The 27,162-nt window shown below is 47.3% G+C and overlaps 1 protein-coding gene across 3 annotated transcripts; it reads left to right on the top strand.

Moving 5' to 3' along the window:
• Window positions 1-58: 58 nt before the first annotated feature.
• On the top strand, window positions 59-25,601 carry mvb12ba (multivesicular body subunit 12Ba). Of its 3 annotated transcripts, none has more exons than XM_023791080.2 (10): window positions 59-523; window positions 5,703-5,825; window positions 8,616-8,723; window positions 11,065-11,161; window positions 11,568-11,697; window positions 11,865-12,005; window positions 16,079-16,173; window positions 19,378-19,433; window positions 19,799-19,858; window positions 21,504-25,601. In XM_023791080.2, exons 1-10 carry the CDS (start codon window positions 476-478, stop codon window positions 21,588-21,590), a joined length of 945 nt encoding a protein of 314 aa, XP_023646848.1. In that variant the 5' UTR covers window positions 59-475; the 3' UTR covers window positions 21,591-25,601. The 3 variants fall into 3 exon arrangements, with proteins under 3 accessions (XP_023646848.1, XP_023646849.1, XP_023646847.1); XM_023791081.2 differs by having other exon boundaries at window positions 66-338; XM_023791079.2 differs by lacking the exon at window positions 59-523 and adding an exon at window positions 1,360-1,459.
• Window positions 25,602-27,162: the final 1,561 nt, after the last annotated feature.

Here is a 27,162-nt window from a genome sequence, read left to right as displayed (position 1 = left end):
GTAGCAGGTTTTGTCACATCGTGTGGCCATCTGGTCCTTACAATGTGGTAAACACGCGCACATACACACACATACACGGAAAGTGGCATTCCCGCTCCTGTGACGCAGGGGTCTCCCTCTCTCTCTCTCCCGGTACCTTCCGTTAATCTCGCACAGCCACTAGGAGCCGCGTCCACCGCTAGGATGATAGCGAGGCGGCTAAATGTTTGCTAAAGACAAACCGAGACATGCGGGATCTGCAGCCGTGACGGGGAGAAGACGAAAAGAGACGGATCAGTAAATAGGCAGAGATTATTTTTCACTCCCTTGTGCAGTTTAAAAATTGTTGTCTTCACTGGGTAAGAAAACCGACGATGAGTTAGCCGCCTAGCTGCTACTGCTCTCCCCTCTGCCGTCGCCGTCACTTCCCTGCCCCCCACGGCCGCCCTCCCTGTCGTTTCTGTCCGCCTTGGCCTTTACGCGAGTCCGGGGCCTCATGAAAAGCTGCTTTTGTCTGAGAAGGAGGAACCAGGTCCCCCGAACAGTTAAGTCAGCAAACGGTGTGAGCAGCGACGCGCATGATAAATAACATTTTGCATTTTAAAACGTGTGAAGGGGCTATGTTAAGCCGCTGTTATTGTACACTAAAATGATATCGCTGTTTTTTACAAACAGGGTTTTAAAACCGTTGGCTAAATTTACGCATGGCCTCGATGAGGAAATTTCTTAACAGTTTTGTGTGAAGTGTGGCTTAACTCTTAAACTCATAGACGCATTGCACGAGCTCAATACGCCGAGAGTCACGTCCAGCGAGGGCCGGTGTTATGGCCCCTATGACCCAAGTCTTAAAAAATTATTTAATTGAAATATGCCGCACTGTTTTTTTTTTCTTTGGATGCTAATGCCATGACGGTATCTCAGCGCTGCTCCACCTTTCAGATAGAAAGCTTTACGTGTGGTGACTTGGAACATGACACGGTCCATCTCAAATAATGTTAAGCTGGTAGGCAAATTTAACGCCATTTAACACTTGTGTAGTCGGTATTAAATTTGCATCTGCAGCTGTAAGTCTATCCGATCGCCTGGGCATGCTCCCAAAATCCTGCGGCACGATCACCTCATCCCGTGCACCAGAGGGATATCACCATAGCTTTTGTTTCCCAGTGTAACAATGTGGTGTTATGTATTGTCTCTTGTGCTCTCTCTAAATAACTGCAAGTGCAGTGTGACCAGTATCTGTGGTTAATGCACTTTCGGATGTGAATGGATGTCCTTCCACAACTTCAGGCAGAACTGGGTAGGAGTATTTCCCAGGATGCATGCAACAGTGCAGTTTTCTGTTTTTTTTTTTTTAATTTTAACAGGACATGGTCTTACAAATACAACTTTGTCAAGGGTCTGCTATCAAAAGAGAAAGATGCCAGTGAGGGCTAGGTGCCTTCTTTGGAGTATGACTAAAGCGTGGCCTTTCATTTCGAGGGTAAATGTTTTGAATTTGGTAGATGTCTTGGTTTTGTTTGGTCAGGTTATGTGGAAGTGGAAAGGATTTGTTTGGGCAGCTGGTTTTAGCCATGTGTTTTTTTTTTTTTATCTGGAATTGGCATGTATACAGTCGCCTCAGTCCCAGGGTAACGCCGCCTGAATTTTAACAAGGGCTATCTGAAAGGGACTTTTCATCACCCTTTCACACCCCATTCTGGCATCTTCTCAGTTTGCGAAAATGCCACACGAGAAAGTCACTTTCCCCGTGATTGTGTTTTACACTCATTTCAGAATGAAAAGTTATCCCCCGATTCATACAATTGAAAAATCAAGTAAATGTTTATGCTGAAGTGAAATACACCGGAACCATGTTATGGAGTTTCAGAGGAAAATGTTTGGAAGCTACCCCACTCCCCCCCCCCCCCCCCCCGTTCGTAAGAATGAAGTAGTGACTCCATAGGACTCAGTGAGCAGAAGTGTATTGACGCTTGTCTGGCTTTTCCCCACATGCCAGACTTCATCTCCTTGTTTTCGTTCAGGCAGCCTGTGTGTGCTGAGATCCCCAGTCGATATATGGGTGCAATACGAAGCCATTGTGAGCCTGTTTAAATGAAGCCCATGAATGTTTTGTTCTGACTGAAATTACATGTCCTATTTACAGGAGAGGGCTCCAGTATCAGTGTTTCGCTATTGGTTTGCAGTATTTAGAGAGATGTCTCGGGATTTTATGACAATGCTGGGAGCGGTGAGGGACCGAAGCAGAGTGATACATGTTTTTAATGTGTGGAATGTGTTATAGATGAGGGCTTCTGCATCCGCTGTGACATTTTGGTCTCTTGTCTAAAAAAAATAAGCTCCATTTACTGCGGCCAGAAGAATTGATTGTTCTTTTGTGGTTTGAAGGTCATGTTACTGTAGTTCTAACTGTTAAAGTCTTTGTTTCACCTGTCTCTGTGTCAGTTTCCTTTTCAGCGCCTTTCACTTGATTTATATGTTTTGCTTCTTGTTCATACCACTAGGTGGGCACATACTGTGCTGCCTGGCCCCCGTTCTTCATTATTGATGTTATTGGCCCTTGTTGTGTTACTACTCCAGTTAAACCTTTAAATTAATGCTCGAAAATCTGGTAACTAAGCTAATTTACAACTCTGATTTCAAGCTTCAGCCAGGTTTCCTTTATAATGCTCTTATCTGCTGGATCTATTAAGGCCCTGATTATATCTTATTTGCGTTATTGCACGGTGTTCCCTGCTAGCCGCTGGCTACAGACCAACCTGAGATGAAATATAATAAATCAGAGATCACCGGAGTTTCCTCTGGAGAGCAGTATCTTTACCATCTCACTTTGGGGAATCCCCACCAGTAAAAGGGTTCCCCTTGGCTGGCAGCCAGTGATTCTGGGCCCTAATGAAGGGCTTGTTCTGCAGCCACACATGTAAATGAGAGGTTTCCTGTGGCCTGGCACCCATTTCCACATCGAGTGTTTGTAGTGGTGCCGGTTGTGTCATGACTAGCGAGATGGCGCCGCCTTCTACTTGGTGCCAGTCTGCTTCCACACAGTGGCCCGTGTTTTTGCTGTCTACTTAGCCTTACATTTCCAGTGATGCTTCACGTAAAAAACAAGGGAAAATGAGGGGTTTGAGTTTCCTCGGTATTCTGGTCCCCATCAAACTACATGGGCATGGTTGTAGGATTAACATTTGGTCACATGCCTTCATGCACCCCTTGTTTTTGTGTTTAGTGTTTAACCAGAATGTGGTCTTTCCCCCATTTTGGTGGGAGAGGGTGTGCAGAGCCTAGGACACGCTTGGCAGAGCTGCACGAAAGCCCAGTACTTTGTCTGAAAGTACTCTCTATTTCAGCTCTTCAGTCTCGTCCCCTCAGGGGTCTGTAGAACATTCCAGCTTTGCTGACTGTCCTGGCCAAGGAAGCTTATTCACAAGGAGGGGGGCCCAAAATCCTCTCCTGGGAGTTTTGGCTCTGAAAATTCCCTTTGAAGTGTGTGTTTATTTTTATTTAACTCGAATGAAATGTTTTATTTGGTCTCAGACTGCATTGGAGGAAAACGAGTTTGGTGAAATAAGTGGATTATATCTGGTGCCTTCATCTGGAGATGTTTTCTTTAAAGTGCCTGTCACTAACGTGTTGTGTTCTCTGGGTGTGCCTGGGCAGGAACTTCCCAGTGGTATGTTATGTGTATCTCCACACTTCAGTAATGGGAAAAACTTAAAAGTAGCCATGAAACCAGGTTTGAGATTGTAACTGGTTAGACATCAGATTCCCTTTTGATATATGAATGATATACTTAGATTTTCTTTAAACCCATGCTACCTTGGATACTTCAGCTGAATATATCACAGTGTGACAAATCTAAGCTACGTGTTTAGCAAGTGTGGTCTGCGACTTGCTATCAGTCACCGCCTAGTGAAACCCAGTATAGCAGCCAATGGGAAACGACTTATGATGATTTTCTGCAAAGTGATTGGCTCTCATTTTGCCTGTTATTAGCAATTGTGAAGGCTGTACTTTGGTAAGAGCAGTAAATTAGATTTGTCATAGCTTGAAGTACAAGGACTCAGACAAGGAAATGCAGTTTGGTATCAAATCCGAAAGTGCGAAAGTGCTAGAAATAGCTGTACGACATATAAAAATGTGATAAACAGATAAATGTACATATATACAGTGGTACAAATAATGAGTGTATACAGCAGCTGTGATAAAGCTTTTGTATATTTTTAACGTCTGTTTGGTGAAGCACCAAATGGAGATGCATGTTAAGCCAAAAGCTGCTTGCTTGCATTGCATGCAACACTATGGCCCTATTTTGAGAGCGGTCCTTGGATCCAGACTAATGGGACTCCTGGTCTCATCCCATGCCCCCTCAGTGCCTCCCCTTGGACATGTTAATGCTGCCGAGCTCCCTGTCCCACAGACCCGTCCTGGTGGACGCTCCTCCTCAGTTGTGGCTGTCGCTCTCCTCTGTCTCTGCTCACCTATGATGAAACAGGGAGTCCCGCTTTTTGAGGATCTGGGGGCAGGTCTAGGCCTCCGGGTCCTGCGCCCGTGGGAATGGTGCTCCGTTCACTTTGAATGCCTCCATTTGTATCAGCATGGGTTTGGGCAATTTATACAGTGACAAAGGGGGACATTCATTAATAATTATTAGGGCTGGGCGATATCATATCGATATCACATCGCGCATGTGCAATAATCACCCCCCTGGTCAGATGACAGACAAAGCATTTGGCCGGACACCAGCTTTTCGGTGCTATACGGACATTAATTTACGCCCATAATTTGGTAAGAGGATTAGTATGGCTTAAATATTAATGAGATGCGTTTTGTGATACCCAAAAGTTAGTAATCTGTATAAACTTTGTTTCTTAAATTCGATTAGGGGAGCATACCACATAATACTGTTTTGCTATACTGCGGTTTGGTATACCGCAGTGCAATATGCACTGAAGTCGCGGTGAAGAAGAGCAGCCATGACATCTTTTAAAAGAGGAGATCTTGTGGATGAACAAGGTAAAAAGACGTCGGCGGTGTGGTGGTACTTTTTGCAGTTCAAAGTCTGACACATTTATTAAACATGAGGATATGCCGTATTTATACTAATAATGTCTTTTGGACGTCATACAAAGTCTCATTAATATTTTAGCCATACTACTGAACTGCTTAAATTGTGGGTGTAAATAAATGTCCGTATTTCACCAAAAAGCTGGCGCATGACCAAATGCTTCATCTGTCATCTGAAACCCTAGTGATTATTGCGCATGCGTGATATAATATCTATATATATCGCCCAGCCCTAATAATTATTAACCAAATATTGTTAATAGAACTGGGAAAATAAAGCATTTTTAACTATTTAATGGTGGTTTTATTCACTTAGCTGAAATTTGTATTGTGATGAGCAAAAATTATACATTTTAATGATAAGATATAGGTTCATTTATCCTGAGGGAAATTATTGTGCAAAGGCGTAGCTTTCACTGTGTGCAATATAACAATAGAGCACAAAATGCCAAAAATAAAGAATACAATGGTGGTAATGGCAAAAGCATGATGCTTTTAATTAGGACGGGCCAGTACTCCTGCTTCATCCTGTCTGAGTTTTTTGGCTGCTTCTGCCTAACCTTCATCAAGCTTTACGCTTGTCAGTAGCCCCCCCCTTCCTGTTGATGACGCTGCTCCTCCTTAATTGGCTGCTCCGCTGATCCCCACCCGACTCATTGCAGAGCTCTGCCATGATGCCCGAGGTACGGGACCTGTCCGATGCCCTGCCGGAGCTGCCCATGGACCCCATCACTGGGGTTGGGGTGGTGGCCTCGCGGAACAAGGCACCCTCTGGCTACGATGTGGTAAGGAGGATGGGTCCATGTTCCGTCCGGTGGTCCTCAGCATTTCATTTCCTCTTTGGAATGTTGACTGGGGTGGGGGAGGGGGGTCTCTGTCCTGCTGTCCTTGTCTACTATCACCCATACACCTATCTATGCTTTAAGGTGGCTGTATACTTCAGATGAAATTGACAGAATATGTGTCTTTTCAGCAGTACAACGTCATATGAGCGGTGACCTCTGTCTCGGCGTAGCACCTGGGCAGGGTCCCTGAGGCAAACTTTTTCATCTGTTCTGATTCCACCCACTGTCCATGATTGGCTGACATAAATGTGATGCCGTGGGGTTGGTCAGCAGAACTAATTATGCAGTTACTGGCATGCTTTGCAACACTCTGTGCCTGTCTTGAAATAGTAATTATGTGTATTTATGTTGATAGAGAATGTCATGACCGTGTAATGCTTTCTGTGAAGTGTGTGTGTTTTGTTAGCATGTAACTGACTGTCACTTAAATTGCTGGCCTCTGTTAGTATTAAACCACTATTGGCTGTTATAAAGAGAGCAACTTCCATTTTAAAAGAGCCATCATCTCCCTTATGAAAATGACTCATGCACTCGCTAGAATATGTTTGTTTGCACTCTGAATGTGGGTCCTCTGCATTGAAAACACTCTGCCCTCCAGGGTTGTCATGAGAACCCTGTGTGTTTTGGTGCTGGAGGGGGAGGTATCATTGGGCTGCTGCTTTCCTTAAGTAAACACATTCTTGACCCCTGACCCGATGTCAAGTGGAGGTCGATGCCTAAACTTGTCTTATCTGTCCGCTGGTGCTGTGATCCCGTAATCCTCCGGCACGTTGCTGTCGTCGAATCACACCTGTGCAATGTTAAAGCTTTGATCCCAAGGTTCCAGAATCTGGGGGCTGCTTTCCGTCTGATCCGACGCGCGGCAGAAAGGTTCATCAGCAGTCCTTAGTGGTGTGGGAATTGAAGTATAGCCCTGTGATCTGATTCTAGTGAATTTACCGGTATTTTTAAGTCGCACCCTTTGCAAATCATCGCAACATTAGGTCTTTATGGAAAACCAGTCACCTTTGGTTATAATAGTAACTGTCTTCTGTAGTTTTTGATGACAAGTTAAATCCAGCACACTTTATTAGTTCATGATTTTACCCTTTAGCTTTTTGGCGTTGCTAGTTGTTAAGCTCAAGTGACAGCGCCTAGCAGTACCATGACAGCTGCTGCTTTTAGGACATGGACCTGAAGCTTTCTGAAGGCGTATGAGTCGTCATGGTGATGTTCTGGCTCCTGTGCACACGTTTCGGGTGGATATGGGTTTAAGCTTCGACAATGCCAGATTGGAGGTGGTTTGGAACATGAGTGGCTCTGGTGGCTCTGTCACTTTGGCCAGCTTGTCTTTAGTGTAGCACAGCTCGCTGTTGTATTTTGTGTGTGGCTTCAGACTATAGGTGCTGTTCGATTGGCGGTGGTACCCAGCCTCTGTTCTGAGGTCATATTTTGCCATGACAACATCTCATTGCTGCATTTTGTCCTGTTTGGACGTGATGGAATGCCCTTCTTTTTAAAGGCCCCTTCCTTATAAGGCGCCCCCCTCTTGTGTAGGGAGGGGAAGGCAGGGACTGTGAAAATTGGTCTAAAAGTCTGCAAACCCCCCTCCAGCATAAATAGTCCTGTATTGTTCCACAGCATGGCTCTGGTGCCATCAGTGGATTATCCTCCCACATCACCAGCATAGTTTCTCTGCCAGCTTATTGGCCAGTCCCCGTGGATGGGGGGTTACCCTCTCCTGAATGCCCCCCTTTGTCACAACCTTTCCACGCCTTCAGATCTCTGGACCCTATTGACTTCCCTTCTTCCCTCTCCTCGTCCCCTTTGAAGGGTGCAGAATGGATGTCATTGTGAGGCCGTGGAACGCCAGCCGTGCCTGTGGTACGATAGAGCGGTGTTTCTCAAACCGGTCCTCCCCACTAGCTCCTGGTAGTGTGCCGGGAAGGAGCAAAAATGTGGACTGTATAGCAGGGAGCTGGGAGGGAGCAAAAACATGGTCCCCGAAAACCAGTTTGGGAAACCTGCTGGTAGTGATTGTGCTGACTGCCACTCAGTTTAGAACAATTTATAAAGAATGATAATGCATGTAAAAATGTCCTTTCTCCCCAGTCGGTGCTGCTGGATTGTGTTAAGAGCTCAGTAAAGTATGGTGAATCTCCATGCTGGGGCAGATATCCATCATAAGTGTGTACGATGTTGGTAAAAGATCAGTTAAGCCTGTCTGTTGAACAGTGCAGGACCTGAATTATCGGTCAGATTCAGATCAAAATCAGATCACTTTGTCACATCACTCGACAGTTGGTGGGGTGTAGGTGAGGTGAAAAACAACATCAGCGCCGAAATAGTGCAAATATTGGAAGTATACAGGAATGGTAAATATACAATGTATTAATAATAGTGTGTGCAAGTCCAAAAACATGCTCAAGTGAATAGGAATTGGGGAATTGTGCATAGGTGTGACTGTGTGTGTGAATGGTGAGTGTGCCCTGCGATGGGTTGGTGCCCCATCCTGGGTTATTCCCTGCCTTGTGCCAGTAGCCTTTGGGATAGGCTCCGGATCCCTGTGACCCTGCATAGGACTGGCGGGTATATAAAACGGATGGATGGATGCAGTGACAGTTGCTCTATGACCAGTGTAGTGTGGTAACACAGTCATATGAGTATGAATTCACATACAGACAAGAGCTCTGCTTGAGTCTGTATTGGTGTTCTCCACACCTCAATTATTAACACCTTTATGTCCCACAGATTTCTCAAACGACAGACGGCTTTGATGCAGACTTGTGGAAGGATGGCTTGTTCAAGTCCAAGGTCACACGCTATCTCTGTTTCACCCGAGTGTTCTCCAAGGAAAACGTGAGTGAACTTTTTTGCGATGGCGGGGGTTAACGAGCGATTGTGGTTGACTGCAGACCCCAAACTAGGCTTTTGACGAATGTCAGAGTTATTTAATAAATATTTTAGTTTCTGGTTGTTGCCGCTGTTTTTTTTACTTGTGTTCCAGATGCAGAAAACAAATTCTTTGAAATGAAGCGGACTCTATTGCGCCCCCGGGGGATATATGCCTTTGCTATGATAATCTGGAGCGAGAGTGTGCAGTTTTGTTTGTGTGTGTTTGTTTTTGTTTTGATTAACAAAGTCCCAGCTGAGTGTCTAGGCACTGTGCGATTGCTTTTCAAAGCTGAGGAAGGCATAGAAAATAATATAATTGTCTTTGTGAAAAATGTACATTAATGGCAAATGACAGTTCAAACATTCCTACTTTGGTTTGGTCTTTATTTATGGTCGTCAAGGGACCTGCAGATTGATCATACTTTGAAAGTTGGCAGCAGGTTGGCAGATCCTGATTACATTGCTGTTCCGATTTAGTTACTAATCCGTATGTCGTTTGCAGGAGTGAAATCTAGCGTTAGGCTGAACGGAGTGAAGAGGTTCTATGGCATGGTTCTTTCATTGGCCTTTACTACTCTACAGAGACTTCTAGCCATCTGTGATGTTGCCTTCTTCTGGCAGTGAGTGGAACATGTGAGAGTAAATGCAGAACGCGTGAGAGTAAATGCAGAATGTGTGGTAGACCTGAGCCAGTCGCATCAAAAGGCTGCACCAGAGACACTCCCAGATTTCCTGTCCTACATCTGCATTCTAGCAGGGTGACGAGTGGGTGGGAACGGGGCATGCCGAAAGAGTGCACCACCCCTTTATTTCATGAGGGTGAAGGGTTTCTGTTTTTTTTGGTTTTAGCTTCTGAATGGTTTAATAAATCCAAAGTTACGGGAGATGGTAGATGGTAGATCAGCATGGTAAATCCTTACTGGAGCAATCACTTTTGGTAAATTGATACTGGTATGCGTATATAGTATTGAAATACTGCTTTATAATGGCATCACATCTGTAGATAGCCTAATGGTTAATGGAAAGTAACCTGTGATTGAATGGTTGCAGGTTCTAGTCCCAAAGTGAGTCTTTTTTTTGTTGGACCTTGATCGATGGGTTCAACATCCTTGCTCTTATTTAGCTCTAGTTTTTGGGAAAATCTCCCTAAGAATGTGAGGATTTCCAGAAGGTACACAAAAATGCAGAATATAGTAAGTTCTGTGTAAAATGGAAATAATACGCAGTATCGTATCAATGTTCAAGTTTGGATTTTAGGAACACCCCGCCTGAACAGAAACATGCACCCCCTGCAGCCTTGTTAAGGGGGTACATAAGGAGCTTCTATTAGCGTCTAAGAGAGTCTCTGCATGGGTTAAAATAGGAGGCAAGAGAACAATTTTGACTGGAATGTAACGTGACAGCGGCATCAACATGAGTGTCCTAGCCTGCCGGTTCGTCCGTCACCCGCCGTAATCGCCAGCAGTGAAGGACGACGGCGTTTAATTAGCAACCGGATCACGCAACGCCCGTGTGTGATTCGTCACGGGCCAGAGGTCTTGATAGGTGAAGTTGAAAATAAACTGTGCTGTGGTCACGTTCAATTAATTAGGTTAATTGGGAGAGATTAAATGAAGGAGGCGTTTTGTTTGTCATGCAACTGAATATGTCATTGAGGACTTTACACATTTGTATTCATGCAATACATTCCTTTGTTAGATCCTTAGTGAAACTTTGAAATGCTAACCGGCTGTTTGTTGATGTGTTGAATCACTTGCTTGTGGGCTATGAATGAGTAATGATTATGTGTTTGTTAATAATCAGTTTTCACTTCAGGTAACCACACTAAAAATGTTAAACATTTAGTCATTTTGTTGTCACTGTTCTTCCTAAATGTTCGTTAACTCGGATAATTAGAGCCGCTCAGCATTCAGTTTACCATGATGATTTGTCTGTTAAAAGCAAAGCTGGACGGAAACGCAACATTCATTGGGTAGAAATGACCAGGCTGATCTGAATGAAGGGATGTATATGATCACTCACACACACACTCATACACACAATTGACAACATTTCTTTAGCAGCTGAAATCTTTTCACGTAGATAATTTTCTGAGATCTCCACCTAACTGACAGTGAGTCTTAATCTTTCCAGGATTGGGAGTGAGTCTGTCTTTAATGATGCTTAATCTTCTAAGTCTGTTTAAAGGTGTTTTGATGAGGCTTCCACTGCTGGTAAAGTCCTTAGAGAGGCAGAGCCTATAATGTTGTGTGTGGTTCACTGAGAGCTCTGATCTTTCTCTGTGGTCTCCTGCCCTCCTCTGCAGAGCCATCTGGGAAACGTGCTGGTGGACATGAAGTTGATCGACATGAAGGACACCCTGCCAGTGGGCTTCATCCCCATCCAAGAAACGGTGGACACACGTGAGCAAACACAGCCTTCTCTTTGTTTGTTGATCTTCCTCCTCCTTCCCCTCTTCTGACTTCTCGGAGCTCAGTGGGACGTTTGTCACACATCCGTCTTTGGGGGGTGGTACCAATGGGTCATGCCTGATGGCTATGTTAAGTGGAGGATATTGCTATTGGTACCTTGGACTTTCAAGTTTGAGGGATTGCTCCGTATATAAAACAGTGCAGAGATCAGGTCGGTACTCCAGTCATCGGCGATGGATGGGTGCCATAGGATGATTGGCAGTCAATGGGACTAGACCTCAGTCAGTGTTGGGAGGGGACAGCGGCAACACCTCCTGGGGTTTCGGTGGATCGTTCTGTAACCCCCCTCGCCTTGTTCCCCCCCCTCGCCTTCTCCCCCCCCCCCCGCACCATGCAGAGGAGCAGGCCTTCAGAAAGAGGAGGCTCTGCATCAAGTTTATCCCGCGCGACTCCACCGAGGCGGCTATCTGTGACATCCGCATCTTGGGCAGGTCCAAGCAGGCCCCCCCGCAGTATACCTTCATCGGGTGAGTTGGGGGTGGGGCTTCTCATTGTCCATCATTCTCGAATGAGGGGCGTTCCCGACGGGGATGCTTTTGAGCCCTGATTGACGTTGCTACTGTCGGTAAAGGACTCCCTGATTGGGATTCCCCCTCCTCCCCCAATTTATTTTTGGGCTCTGGTTTCGTTTCAGGGAGCTGAACAGCATGGGTATCTGGTACCGCATGGGGAAGGTGCCCCGGGCAGAGGAGCCCGCCCAGAACCAGTCGCCCGCCACCCAGCCGGTCACTTCCGCCTCCACGCCCTCGCCGGCTCCCGTGCCCATCCCCATTCGGTATGGCCAGTGCCGTGTCCCGACCGGCTTTGGGCTCATTCCTGCTGCTCATCATACACACTGTTCATGTGCCGATGTGAGCTCATTGATCTCCGTTATGCTTTTTAGATTAGTCTGACCAAACTATTTATCATGGCAGATTTTTGTCAATGTTTTTGTTAAGGTGCTTTCGCTGGTAGCAGAGTTGGTAAGAGCAGAACTGAGGCGATGGACTGGGACCATCTCTGCTCTGCTAGGCTTCTGAATGACGCGGGTGCACAGGCTTGTGCCTGCCTGCCTGCCTGCCTGCCTGCGTGCGTGCGTGCGTGCGTGCCTGCCTGCCTGCCTGCGTGCATGTGTGCCTGCCTGCATGTGTGCCTGCATGTGTGCCTGCCTGCCTGCCTGCCTGCCTGCCTGCCTGCCTGCGTGCAAATTCCGGACATTTCCCAGCGTGACTGACTTCTGTCCAAGTCGAATGGCTCTTTCTCTCAGCCCGGTACTGGATGTGGTGCTTTAACTGGTCTGTGACTCAGCAGCTGGGTTCTGGGTGCTGTGTAGGCTGGCCAGCGAACCCTCTGTAGCCTCCTCCTCTGCTTTCTTTTACTCATGGCCTGGCGTGGCGTAGCAGGAACTGCCCACTAGCGTAACACGTAGGTGGGGCTTCCCGCCTATCGGTTAAAAGTGGAGGGAGTGGGGGGTGGTGGTCTCTCCGTGCCCAGCTTGGTGCGCCCCCTCCTGGCCTTCGCAGGCAGCATGGCTTAAGCTGCTCCCTATGCATCAGAGGGGCACCAGATGGGGGCTGTTAGGCCTCTAATATAGGCCGTCTGTGCATCAGAATCGGGCTCTGAGCGGCTCCAGTGCCTCCCTTGTCCACTGTCCTCCTGCTTCCTCTTTTCTTTGTTTCCTTTGTTAAGCTGTTTTAAGCACATATGCACAGAGGGCTTCTGTTTCAGACCCGTTACCGCCTGGTGCAGGTGAGCTGGCAATCTGTGTCTGGTTAACCGCTGGGGTGAGGGAGGTGCAGCCTCATGTGGGGGTCTAGGTGGCGCAGTACAGTCGTCTGAGGCTTTGGAAACTGGCCATATGCAGCTGTGAGGTATATTGTCATGTTGCAGAGGAATGTACTAAACGTTGTGTATATATTTATGGGGAATCTCCACAGCCCCGAGCTTGGACCCCCAATCGGGCCTGACAGGCGATGGGACTGTGTGAGGGTGGGGGGGGGTGGGGTGGGCACAGGAAAGCCACCCAGACGCCGTCTTCCGGGTGCATCAAGGCCGCATCCTGCAGCTGTGTGGGGCGGGGTGGATGGAGGAGAGGGGGTTCTGGAGTTTTGCGGAGGGGGGGGGGCAGTTATGTAGAACTCCCTAGTTTTAAAGAGGAAGCATTTTTTTAGCGCTCTTATCGACGGGGGTAGTTTAAAAACAGGAATTGCGTGAAGTCTATAGTTATTTAAAGTTTGAATCAACTAGTCTGGCCGTTGGTTTTCTTATTTTAGTTTCTTGCTCCTTTGACGAGGAGATAATTAACAGCCCTGATGTGATTTCTAATCTGATACAGATCATTTATTTTTGTTTCCCTGCTTTGTTTGTGCTGTTTGTTTATTCCCCTCTTTGTTTGTGCTGTAAGTCGCCTTGGCTCCCCGTCTAGCTTGGCATGCCCCCTCCCTTGACAACGGGCACCCCCTGTTAGTGGGGGCATCCCATGTTGCATGGCCCTCCACTCGGTCTGTCCTGGTCAGGACTCGTTTGCTCCGGCTCCAGTCCACTTCTGCGTCCCTCTTGGGATGCGGGGCCTCTGATTTGGTCTGTTTCTGCAGCCCGTCCCTTCAAGATGCTCTGCCCCCACCCCTCCCCGTCCGTTGCTCTACCACGTTCCTGTTGGTTTTGGCAGCCGGTACAAAGTTTAGCCAGAGCATCTGACGGTTTGGGCCAGACAGCACGGATGAGGGTTGCGGAGTCTGGTGGAAGCAGGTGCCCTGGAAGATGAAACAATTTATCTGTCCAGCCATCTGATGTTTTGTTTTTTCTTGTGTGTGTGTGTGTGTGTGTGTGTACATGCTTGTGTTAGGGCCTGAGTGTGGCCAATATGAGTGACCAAAAGCCCTAATTGTTTGAATCGCAGGCACAGGCTGCAGCTCTGCATAACTGTGCCGGGGAACGGCACCATAATAAAATATCCGGATGTGAGCCTTGCTGTCAGCGTCCCAGAGAATGATGATTAATGGCATCCGTGACGCGCCCGTGTGGCTCTGTGTGCGTCAGGCGCCCGCCTTCGTTTTTATTTCCCCCGTTTGGGGGACGGGAGCCGCTAATTGATTGGCCATATGGCAGTGCGGCCGGCTCTGCCCGTTTGCCTGGAAGGCGGCGGTTTGGCTATTGCCGGAGTTCCGGGGTCTTCCCGCCCACCACTGCCGGCGTCTGCTGCTTCTGCAGGCGGTCACTGCCGGGCGGGGGTGTTTCTCCTGCTGGTTAGGAAGTGAAATCGAGAGAGACCGAGAGCGAGATTCAGGCTGTGATACCTGAACATGAGCTCTTGCTGAATTTGCATATATAAAAAACGCACACTCTTGTGATTTTGTCACAGTGCTGAATTTGCATATATAAAGCAGACACACTTGATTTAGTCGCAGTGCTGAATTTCCCAGTATCCCCCGCAGTACCGTATTATCCTGTGAGCCCCCACCACGCTCCGCTTTATGTGATTGCTGTACTTAGCAGGTTGTTATAACTACATCACCTTCTCCTACTTCTGCTGAGTAAACACACCAAATCCAGAGCAGCCCTGCAGTGTTTCCTGGGCTTGCTCCTGCCCCCCGCCCCCCTCCACCTCATTTTGCATCAGCGCCACGTTGTACCCAGCAGGCTAAGGGGACTCAGGTAGAGGGCTGTAAATAGTCCTGTTGGTGAATGACACGCCCTGTCCACTGCACTGTACAGCTGTCTGTTCAAGTCCGCCCTGGGGCTTCCACTACACGAACCAGGACCGAGGCGCGTGACACTGTCTGTGTATGGGCGTGTGAGTGTGAGAGATGATGTGGGTGTGAGAGATGATGTGGGTGTGAGTGTGTGAGATGATGTGGGTGTGTGAGATGATGTGGGTGTGTGAGATGATGTGGGTGTGAGTGTGTGAGATGGTGTGGGTGTGAATGTGAGAGATGATGTGGGTGTGAGTGTGTGAGATGGTGTGGGTGTGAGTGTGTGAGATGGTGTGGGTGTGAGTGTGTGAGATGGTGTGGGTGTGTGTGTGAGATGGTGTGGGTGTGTGTGTGAGATGGTGTGGGTGTGTGTGTGAGATGGTGTGGGTGTGTGTGTGAGATGGTGTGGGTGTGTGAGATGGTGTGGGTGTGAGAGATGATGTGGGTGTGGGTGTGAGATGATGTGGGTGTGAGTGTGTGAGATGGTGTGGGTGTGAGAGATGATGTGGGTGTGAGTGTGTGAGATGGTGTGGGTGTGAGTGTGAGAGATGATGTGGGTGTGAGATAATGTGGGTGTGAGTGTGAGAGATAATGTGGGTGTGAGTGTGAGAGATAATGTGAGTGTGAATGTGAGAGATGATGTGGGTGTGAGTGTGAGAGATAATGTGGGTGTGAGTGTGAGAGATGATGTGGGTGTGAGTGTGAGAGATGATGTGGGTGTGGGTGTGAGAGATGATGTGGGTGTGAGAGATGATGTGGGTGTGGGTGTGAGAGATGATGTGGGTGTGGGTGTGAGAGATGATGTGGGTGTGAGTGTGAGAGATGATGTGGGTGTGGGTGTGAGAGATGATGTGGGTGTGGGTGTGAGAGATGATGTGGGTGTGGGTGTGAGAGATGATGTGGGTGTGAGAGATGGTGTGGGTGTGAGAGATGGTGTGGGTGTGGCTGTGAGAGATGGTGTGGGTGTGGCTGTGAGAGATGGTGTGGGTGTGGCTGTGAGAGATGGTGTGGGTGTGTTTGCACACATTACCTACAGTGACTCACCCCCACAGACATGCCAGGCTTTGGGTTTGCATGCCGGTACGAGCAGGTCATTCTACAGTCTTCTTATGCGGCAGTGCTTGGGGGAGGTTTTCCTCGGTGACTCGTGTCTCTGTGCTCCCCCTCCCGCCCCCAGGCACATCTCTATGACACTCCCGGCCAACTTCAGCAGGAAGAGCACCACCCGGCCAGACCACGAGCACCAGAACTCCAACCTGTACGCCATCTCAGGTGAGCTGAGGGCACAGCGACACCCCCGCAGCCCCAGCACTGCTTCTGAGGGCGGGGCAGAATCGCTATGCCGTGTTACTGATTATTAATCCGCTCCTGGTTCCGGATTCTTCTCTTCTCCTGCCGTCCTGATGGGACATGGTTAGGTGGCCCCTCATGGTATGAATGAGCGGGTGACCGGCTTTTTCCACCAGCATTTATCTGATGGTCGCCCTGCTCTGTCACGGGGATGACAGTGAGCTCATCTTGGCGGGAGGCTGCTTCATTGTGGTGGCTTCCTCAGAAAACAAAGCGATCTCTCACCAACGCCTGCCGGGCTGCTCCCAGCTGGACCCACACTCATAAACGTGGGGTGGCGACCCACTCCAGCTCTGCAGAACCCACTGGTACCAGAGGATGATGTAGCAGGACCCATCGGGATGACTGCCTTGTTCTGAGGGGTTTAGGTTTCCGAGGGAGCGGTCAGTCACCTTGGGAGTGATCACTTACGCATGATTAACTGACATTAACAGGGGAACTTGTGATTCTAACCGCTAAAGATTTGCAAACAGTGAAGTTCCGCATTTATGAGGAGAACTGAAATGGTAGAACACAAAATATTGAGACGTAATAACCAGTATGAGTATATGTGCCAAGTTTGTGTGTAACACCTGCAGTTTTCATCGCTGCAGGTGTTTGACGTGTTTGCTGTTCTTTGCAACCTGGAATTCCATGTAGCAAGTGGATTTGACAGATGGTGAATATCTGTGAATTTTACATTGTGTTTGTGAGTTCTGGATAGTGGTGTCACTCCATGTAATCATCACCCCTAGGCATTCTGGATAGTGCTGTTGTCCCATGTGATTACTACCCCTAGGCATTCTGGGTAAGGTAGTTCTCCCATGTCATTGCCACCACTAGAAGCTTTAGTTATGGGGTGAGAGGTGACTTGTTGAAGTTGGGATTTTGCGTCGCCTGAATACGATGTTTTGTCGAACGGCCATTTCTGAGGACTGATGGTGTATTTTCTGTAACAGGCTGGTGTGACTGTCCCTCGTCGTTTTGTGGAAATCGCTTAATTGTTCCAGATGGTACTGGCTGATGATGTGACTTGCCTTTATCCCCCCTGTCCCCCCCAACCCTTGACTTGCCATTTTTGCTGAGATGAAGGCTCCCTTCCCCAGAGTTCGCTGGTCCCTCTATGCTCAGGCGACCTGAACTCTTCTGCATCTGAGTCAGCTTTTCTTAATCTCAGCCACACAGTTCTCCTGGAAACCCTTTGTTCCGGCTCTCCTGATTGGCTTGTTTTCTGTGGCTGTCCATCAAAGCGGGGTTGAGAAAGCCCACTGCGCTCTATGCCGCTCCTTTGTTCCGATCGGAGGCACCGTAGTTGACGATTTCAGCTGAGCTTTATCATAAGACATGCTTAGGGAGCCCCTGATCTGTCTAGGGCTGCATGCTGCTCTATTCTTCACCCTTTTTAATTAATACATTTTTAGCTAATTGCTCTAGTGCTCCTCTTATTGGGATATGGTGTGATTTGGCCTGCTGTTCCTGGCAGAAATGGGTCACTTAGACACACTGGCTTCCGTAACAAAGGGCGACTCCCCTCTTCTTTAAGGAGAGGAACCTTAATATTAGAAAATTCTGGAGCTCCGGCGGGGAGCGCTCCGGAAGCACTTGGTTCTGACGGTTGCTGGGAGACTCACTCAGTATGGATTAACATAATTAATGAGCGCCTCCAGCGTGCGGCCAGCACACAGCTTTAAAGGGGTCATGAATGATTCAGACCGCAGCGGGTTGGTGACTGTGACAAAGCGGTCCTCCTCGCTGCTGTGGGAAGTGGCCCACACGATTCATATTGTGCCACACTGTGAATATGGGGATGTTTATAGCATGCCTGCAGAAGGAAGGGAAAAGGGTGGGCAGAAGGGTGGCTTAGACTGGTATTCTGTATGTACATATGTCTACAGCAGTTATTTGTTTATATACGTTTTGTCTTTGCATTCGTTCTAAGGCGATGAGCCCTTTTAATCGGGCCTTAAATATTACACTTTGATAAGACTTGCAGACTTTGCTTAGACAGCCAGTCGCTCACATATGGCTCCACCTGCTGCCCCAGCATTGAAAATACACGTAGTTAGGTTAACTGGCGTAAACACGACCAGTCTGTACCACGCTGTTTCATTCGTAAATACAGAAGATACAGTGAATATCATTATGAGAACTACTCCATTAGTGAGGGTCTTGGTGCATCTTTTGAGTTTCTGGTCTCTACCACACCACCAACATTCATCACCACCATCCCCTTGCTGTCCTCATTGTCCTTGGGTGTCTGTAGTCCTTGGACCCTCTGGAGTCATCTGTAGCCTTTAGAGAAGACGGGGAAGGAAGAGATGCTTGCATTACACTTGGTAGCTCAAAGCTTTCATTTGTGTAGTAATATGTGGAACCCCCTTACCAACTGCCCATCCTTATAACATGGAGGTGAATGCTCACATCTTATTCAGGAATTAATTCCGGTCACAGGAACAGCTTGGCGGAGCCGCCTGCTTGACCTTCCTCGATGACCAACCCCCCCCCCCCCATGCTTAACAGCAGAGTGCCGTGGTGCCGAATGGGTGGCTTCCCACGCCGAGCCAAGCCGCCGCAGTATTCGCTACCTATCAAGCCGCGGTAAAGGCAATACACATAATTATAGGCCTGCCTAATTATAGTCCCGCTGCAGCTCATTTGTGCGGGAGAATGCAAATTATCATCCTGGCGAGATGTCAGCGGAGCTCCGGTCTCGCGCCGTCTTCAACACGGGACTCATTCTCATGCAAATGCTTAGCAGGGAAATGTTTTGTCCCTTTTCTTCGCCGCTCTCTTTGTGCGCCTCTGAGAGCATCTTTGTGTCGGGATTTAACATCTTTACTGACATGACGGATTTTGGAATAGGGGGTAATTACGGAGGGACTGGTATCTCTGAGACGTTACAGAAACGAGTGGCGGAGAGTTTGCTGAAAGAGAGCATTAAACTCTATTTGTGTCGGTGCGGTTCCACTGTTATTTCAGCAACAATACCGGCCATTTAAAGACCATGTGGGTTTATTTATTTTTTTCTTTTTTTTGGGTAGGAGTAGCTAATGTTATCCCCCCGAACCTTAATGTATGCTGTCACTTATCTCCTTCTGTCAGAAGTGAAAACTAACTCTAGCATTTTTTTTCCCCTCCCACCATCAGCAATGGATGGAGTACCTTTCATGATCTCTGAGAAGTTCGCCTACGTCTCCAGCGATGTAAGTTCTTCCCGCCAAACTTGATTTCCCCTGGCCAGAGCTACGTTGGAGGATAGCTAATTCCGGTCGTGGTGTGAAGGACAGGGCAGCTTAAGTGGCTTAGGGGCGGGGCAGGGCAGGGTGGGTGATTAATAAATTCCTTTAGCTTAGGGCTGCCTGCAGTTTTTCTGTGATTTTCTGTGTTTGATACACGCTTGGATAGTTGTGTGGTTTTCCTTAAGATGAAAATTCCCTCTTCTTAATAATTTCCCTTAAACAGTAAAAAAAAAAAAACATCTGACATGTTTTAAATATTTTGGTAATATGTAGGTAGTCCAAGTGAAAAAGTTTTGGCAGTGTGTTTAACATGTGTGTTGCGCTTTCAGCTGCAGCAGGTCGATCTGATGGCCATTACGATCAAATCGCTGGCGGAGATCGAGAAGGAGGTGAGCAAGCGCTTCCTCAGCGGGGTTACGGGAGGGTGGGCCTCTAGAGGTTAGCAGTGAGTGCTCCAGTTTGAAATGTCTGGATCTTTTCCCATAACCATACCCATTGCAGTGATGTATGTCACCCAGCAGGGGTCAGCGTTGGCTTAAGGATCAGTCTCTTATGCTCAGATTCTACATAATGCAGTAACACATCCAGGTGTCATATTTTGCTATAACTTTTTGTTAGTATAAACACACCATTGTCTAATTGAATGAAAACATTGCTGTCCTGCCCGGTTTTATATAGGCGTGTTTTCTAACACACCCAACCAACCCCTTCCCAGATGTTGGTTCCTGCAATGAAGCATTCTTCCAGTTTCCCAGACAAACTGAGAAACTTGCAGAGATTTTAATTGCCTTTAGCCACCCTTATCTAATTTATCTCAGCTGAAGTGTTAATTGCCGGTGATCAGAGCCATCGTCTTTATGTAGTTTACCCTGATGAGTGGTGGTGGCTTTCATGTTTGTGAGACAGTGTATATTGGGGTAGATTCATTAACAGCTCTTCCCCTCCTGGACTTCCTCCCTTTTATCTTTTCAAAGGCGGATTAGCTGTTTGTTTTATCGAGGGAAGGTGTACAATTGTCTCCCTTGGGCTTGTCCCTGTGATTGGGCTGCTGGAACGCTAGCAGAAAGCAAAGTGGTGCTTTAGTGTTCTTACAGCGGCACCTAGTGGTGAGGTTGTGTACTGCAGGCCAGAATGGAACGCTGCACAGCCACTCACCGTTTCACAGAGTAATATCAGAAGCAGAACATGCTTGAATGGCCTGTTTGTGCAGCGTTACGTCTCTCCTGAACAATGATCATTAGCGTGTTGGCATTATTTCCTGGCCATCTTGGGAGTGTGGGGGGATTAAAAATCTGGCTGAAGCTTAAATGTTTGTGATTGATGTCAGGATTAGAGGCTTTTGTTTCCATTTACTCACAGCCAATCATTCAGCGCCATCCTGAGAAGTGTTGACACTTGGAATTAAATTACAGGTTATTTTTAAACACGATATTAACATTTTTTGGGACCCATTCATTTCTTTGCGGTAGATTTTGTTTTGGTGTACATAAGTCAAATTCAAATATTATTTGGCTTAAAACTTCTGCTTTCGACAAAAAGTGAGATATCTCTGTATCCCACTAGGGGGTAGTATTTGTCAGTCTCCTGTCATTTCTAACTGCGGCATCAGACGACCAGTTTGAAAACCGCCCAAGAGGCGCAGGCAGAACATGCGACATAAAACTAGCAATGCTTTTGGAACTCGGAGCAGATCGGGTTACTGTGCAATTATTGTCAAATTAATCTGGGAAAAATAAAGTAGCCAATGGAAAGCAGGTCCAACGTGCCTGTGATTCACGCCATTCAAGAATCATACATCTTTTCTCTCATCCCCACCTGAGCCTATTTTGTGAGCTGGTCAAACAGGTAACAATGGCACCTGGATAATGTATCATAAAATGCCTTCTATGAGGTGATGTCATTTGGGGCCTGGACTGTGTCTTTTGACCACTTGGGGTTGGACGCGAACGTTACCTTTTGCACCGCGAGCACATCCTGTCAGTACTTTGATTTGTGAGTTTTCCCCTCCTAACCGTTTCCCCTCCTCTTCCTCAGTATGAGTACAGCTTCCGCACGGAGCACAGTGCCGCGGCCCGCCTGCCCCCGAGCCCCACGCGCTCCCAGCTCAGCTCGGAGTCCTGAGCAAGCGACGACCCAGCCGGGGGAGGGCGGGGCCCAAGCACGCAGCGCACTCACACTACTGAGAACGAGCCAGTAGCATCGGCCGGGCGGAGGAGCGAACGCGCCTCCCCCAGCCCCCCTCACCCTCCCAGGCGGCAGCCTCACCTCCATTCTTGGATGTCCTTTTTTTTTTTTTTTTTTTCTTTTTTTTAAATACGAAAAAGACCAGTTTCAAATTCATGTTGTGAAACGCGGAAAGAGAGAGAGTGAGAAACCACTGACACGAAGCCCCGAGCCTACAGCTGTGGTCACCTGCCCTCCTGAGCCTGCCTGCTGCACCCTTTCTCCTGTGTCTCTCCAGGTGCTGACTGGAGCTTTGAGACAAAAGGACAGAAATGTCCGAACCGCAGTGTGTGAACTCTACTATGTGTGAAACCACTATGAGGAACAGAACAGCCCGGGACTAGGCCCGGACTGACCGTGAAGGCTACCTTAAATTGTGCATGGCCTGGCTTGCTCCTCATTCACTCCATTTCTAGTCCGTCTGTCACTCCTGGTCTTGGGTGGCTTGGGAGAGAGAGTGTGGAGCGGCGTAGAGTCCCAGCTTGCAGCTGTGAGGCCCGCAGGGCTCCCAGAGAGGCACCTGTGTCCCCAAGCCATCCTTTGTCCTCTTGCCACTGTCACTTTTAGCTCTTTATCGTCACGTCTGAAGATGCTTCCCTAGCTGAGAGCTAAAGTTTAACCACAGGCAGCCCCAGACTCAGGGGTGTTCTGTGCGTGAAGCTGTTTTAAGCCCCAGGGCAGCCTGTTTTCGCCTTTTAGTTTTAACCCTGTCACTTTTTAACTCCAGACTATTTATGCTTAATGGATTAATTGTTGTGCTTTTTAATTTTTTTTATTATATACTTTTTGCACTGTATCGAAGTTTTTTGTTTTCACTCCTTTCAGTCTGAGCCATTTTCTCAGCAGCTCCACCAGAGTAATTACTTGCATCCTGTCACTCCTGTTTAAAAAATGAAATGACATATTGTTGTGGGGGGAGGGGGGGTTGAGTTTGCCATTTAGGATCGGCCGATGGATGAGAGAGTCAAGATGAAACCGAAGTCCATCCTCTCTGTGTGGAGAAGCATCAAAGGGATTCGTTGCACCACTGTAATGACGGAAGTTTACTCCTGGAATGAAAACATTGGTTTCAATAATCACGTTTTTCTTTGTTCTTCTAAATTTGTCAACACAAGGGGAAGTTCTCCTGAGAGATGTGGGCACGGCAACATTACAACTGGTCTTTCCATCTGTCACAGAAAACCTTAATGCTGCTTTTCATGTCATGTGCACAAACCTGTTTTTAATTACAGAAAAACTGTAAATGTCTTGATGCAACAGATTTTACGTCCCCATGCATTAGCATCCTTAAGATCGCACACTAGAATGACACCTGCAGCTTAGTGCTTTTAAACTGCACTCGTTTGATCTGTTTCGGTTTTTCGTATAAGCATTAGAGTGCAGAGATCTCCCTTGTTCCACTGAGGCCTATGCCTGCCATAGCCGAACGTATCATTTAGTGTTTCTCTTCTGTTCTCAGGCACTGTGATTTTTCCCAAGTCTCATCATTTGCTCCTTCCCCACCGATTGTTTTTGTGACTAAAATGTAAACGACCGTTATCTCGTGCACCACCTTTTTGCATTTGATTACTTTTCCTCATTCTCCCATTCACAAAACGATGGCATTCCCGTGAGTGCTATCCTGTACCGAGGAACAAATGATGGTTTTTTTTTTTCCAATCACGAGCAAACACTGCCACTGTTCACCTGGCTAACCTCAACAGATGCTGCCAGACAAACATTCTCTGACTTTAATGCGATTTCTGTTTGGTGCTTGGGCCAGATGAACCAGCCCTGCCCTCTTGCTACGTTAAACCCACTGGGCTGAACCTGTGAGCTCTACATCGTCGTACTTGCTGACCGCTTGCATGTTTACAGATGTTCTTTGTGGGTTTGCCGTAACGTGTCGTTGCTTTCAGTTCTGAATCCACGAGGCTGTGATTTGACAAATTGCCTTTCTTTATGTGTACAGACTCCGCCTTGACACTGCATGTGTTTTTTTGTCTCTCTCTTCTGTATCAAGCAATTTATAAACACATTTCAAAATGTGAAATTTGGGAGAGCTATGCAGAAGTTTTTAGTTGTTTTTCCATAAATGTGACATTAACATAACTATGAGGGGAGGGTGGGGGGGGCTGGGGTGAATTCCTTAAAAATCAAAAAATTTTGTGCTCTTTAGTGAAGCATTAACAGACTTCCCTGTTACTGGTTCTGAGTGATTTCCCCCCCAGAGGGAGCGATATCTCCACGGGCGACATTTTTTACCTCTGCGTGTAACCCGCTGTCCAGTCGATCCCATGGCCCCATGTTGGCTGGTCTAACGCGAGGATCCGAAGCATCTCGGCTTGTAACAGCCAGCGTCTGGGCTGACTGAGGCCGCGTACGTGTTTCCAGAGGTGAACACGCATGGTGCCGTTGTGTGCAGCCGCTCGTCACCAGTTAAAAATGATAAATCTGGATCAACAGCGGCCACTTCGGCTGTATTTTCCATATTTGGTCTCCTCCTTTGGAAGCTGTGACTTAAAAAAATTAGTTTTACTAGCAGCGTGCAAATGTTCTTGGTTTTGTTACCTCCCGGGTCGTCGTTAACAGCAGAGAGACCGCTGAAGACGCTACTGTAAAACGGTCTTAGTTTGCAGCGTCAGTGATGTGGGTTCGGTTCCATGCAGACTCTTGCGTCATGGAACGTCGTCTGTGTGTGTGTGTGTATATATATATATTTTTAAATAAACAACACGAATGGAGCATTTCTCTCCTGTGGTTCCATTTTAAAGTAACTAGTCAAGAACAACCCCCCCCACAACCATTAATCTGAGGCTCATTTCATCCTACAGTTTAGATCAAAGGCTCATGCCAATTGTGTCAGTCTGTTTGGGAATGTTTCAAGTAAGGATATAGAAAAATAAAATCTTCAAAGGGGCAGACCTTTCGATGGTGAAGTGACATGAGGCTGCAGTGTGGTGGCAGACGTCCCCCGGCGAGGGGGCTGTGGTCACTGGGAAGGTTGAAGGTCGGCTGGGAGGGAGAGGCGCAGGTGATCGTCACGGCGCCCTGTCTAGGCCGTTTTAAGCGGATTCAGACAATCGGACAGGATTTCCCTCCTGCTAGTGTTGCTGGAGCCCTTCCCTGTGATCGTACATCAGGCTTTATTATGTTCTGAAAGAGCTACTCGGCCCGATATGCTTCAAAATACCACCGTTCCTCAGCAGGCTGGTTCTGCAGAATAACAAATTGCGTGTCAGGGCCGTTCCAAAAAGCCTTACTTCACTCTTCTGGCCAGTGTGCCCCCACCTCCAGCTCAATCCTGAGTGCCTTGGCAGTGTGACCATCTCGCACATAGTAAAACTCTTGGAGAAGCTGAGATTTATTTTCTTTTTCCCACATTTTTTATTCTGAGGTAAAACAATTGAAATGGTGCAAGTCTATCGTTCAGTTACAGTTAGTCCCTGTGTTAGTCGTTGCATTTTGCCGTTCCTCTTTCCCTGGGATCACTCAAGCTCTTAGTGCTGTGAACTGAAACTGGGCTTCTTAAAGTGTCCCATAGCCCCCTTGTTGTCTTTCCTTTGTAAATGTGGGGTGTCTTCTGTAAATAGCCGCCGTGACAGTATACGATCTGATCTGTCCCCCCCTGAACCTGTGATGAAGCAGGTGCATTTCTGTGATTGCCAAAACCGAACCGCGAGATGCTCGACTGGAATGGGCACCTTCTGCAGATTGAATGGGGATGCTGGAAGAGGTTTGCATGTTTTCTGCAGCCAAGATCCATGTATGAACCACAAATGTGTGATGATATAAAAAAAAAAAACATGTAGGAATTGTAACTTTTTTTTGTATTTATTTTAGGATCTGTTCTTATTTTACAAAGGGACGTATCATTGTGTGATTATTAGTCTGTATTAATATAATTTGAATAAAATTCCATTTAGTGGCTTTTGGTATTGTGCTGTTCTGTTGCCAGGGGAGATGGTCGTGGTTCTATTTTAATTGCCATGACAACCGGGAGCTTAAAGTGGGTCTGTTACCTCTATCTCCTCCCGGTTCATGGCGCTGTTAACTCTAATAGGCCATGGCAGTGGGCTTGTTTGTGCGCACACTTTCGCAGGGTTTAGGCTCTTGGTCTGTTTCCTATTCTGGTCATTATGAGTATTCAGCCTCAGTATAACCTGTAGCTCAGCAATTGTGTTGCGCTAACATGAGGCTTGTGAGTCTGGATCCCCGGAAGCACACGAAATCCCTCTGTTGTAAGTCGCTGTGGATAAAAGTATCAGATAAAAGTATCACAAGAATGGATGTTTTATGTTAGCCTCTGCGGTGCTTTTTTTGGAAAGTAAAACATGCCAGTAGGCAATAATTATGCTGTATCGGGTAACTCAACACACCTAAAATGTACGTTAAACATAAATGTAAATGTAATCTAATATGCATGTTAAGCTGACATGGCGCCTTCGAGCTTAAGGTGCTACAAACATAAAGATTCTCGGTGTCTGAGTTCAAAGACAAATCTGTGCTGCTACAAATTCCCTAAATTACATTTATAGAAAAAAGTTTAAAAAGAGGGATAAAAATTGAAAATGGAGCCTAAAAAGGTGGCAGTACACTGTCCCGGTGCACACCGTCATGGAAAAGCGCCGGTCCTGTGCACACATTCGCTGGCCTGCAGTTGGCTGCACGGGTGGTTTAATGACATCGAATGCGGGCGCATTGACGAGTGTTCGGTTCAGGTGAGTTTCTGTCACTACATGCCTCGTTTCCGACCGAGTGCCACAGGGGTTCTCACAGTCGGCAGCGCGACTCCTCTTCTAGCCCTCGGTGGCCTTGGTTTCCGACTCCAGGCGTCGCTTTGAATGAACGTTAACATTCTATCTCGGTGCGGAGTCGGCGGCAGGCCGATCCCGGGGCCTGGCTAACGTGAAGGCAGCCTCAGAAACGGAGGTCTCTGCGTTAAAGCGCACAGCACGGGAGGCTCTAGCTACAGGAATCCCAGGGCTGTGTTTCTGCCTTGAGTCGGGGTCCTTTTATGCCCCACAGCGTTGAGGGTACATAAGATGACGAATGCCAAATTCTGGCATTCTCCCCTTCCTTCCCTTCATTCCCCCCCCCCCCCATCATGAATCATTTAGTATAATTGAACTAATAATGGATTGCCATGCACTCTTCTCAGATGCCTTGGGGCAACTCTGTTTTGAATGGTGCTATATAAAAATATATTGAACTGGTGCAAGACACAGGACACGCTGAGAGATCGGACCTGCCAAACGTGACTGATCCAAAAAAAGAATTAAATAATAAAAAAAAAAAAATAATGAAGATGTGGAATCACTTGAACTTCATTCAAATGTTATTTCCAAGCCCGCAATGTAATATTAGCCTTTGGTAGATTGCATTTCTCCGCAATTGCTGCGGTGATTTAGAGGCCATACGGCACCTGTTTGTCAGGTTTATTGGCGACAGTCTTCTGCCTTCCTGTTTACAGGGAAGTCTCACCTATGCT

This window comes from Paramormyrops kingsleyae, chromosome 7 (genome assembly GCF_048594095.1).
Source record: "Paramormyrops kingsleyae isolate MSU_618 chromosome 7, PKINGS_0.4, whole genome shotgun sequence".
Classification (NCBI taxonomy): domain Eukaryota; kingdom Metazoa; phylum Chordata; class Actinopteri; order Osteoglossiformes; family Mormyridae; genus Paramormyrops; species Paramormyrops kingsleyae.
Note: the sequence above shows the minus strand (reverse complement) of the source record. Positions and strands in the feature narration are given on the sequence as shown.

Bases quoted from the DNA above. Each gene is read 5' to 3' on its own strand.
- mvb12ba (XM_023791079.2), top strand. From the start codon at position 1,397: ATGCCAGTGAGGGCTAGGTGCCTTCTTTGGAGTATGACTAAAGCGTGG. The intron at 12,006-16,078 runs GTATGGCCAGTG...TCCCGCCCCCAG, and splicing joins CCCGTGCCCATCCCCATTCG to GCACATCTCTATGACACTCC. The intron at 19,434-19,798 runs GTAAGTTCTTCC...TTGCGCTTTCAG, and splicing joins TCGCCTACGTCTCCAGCGAT to CTGCAGCAGGTCGATCTGAT.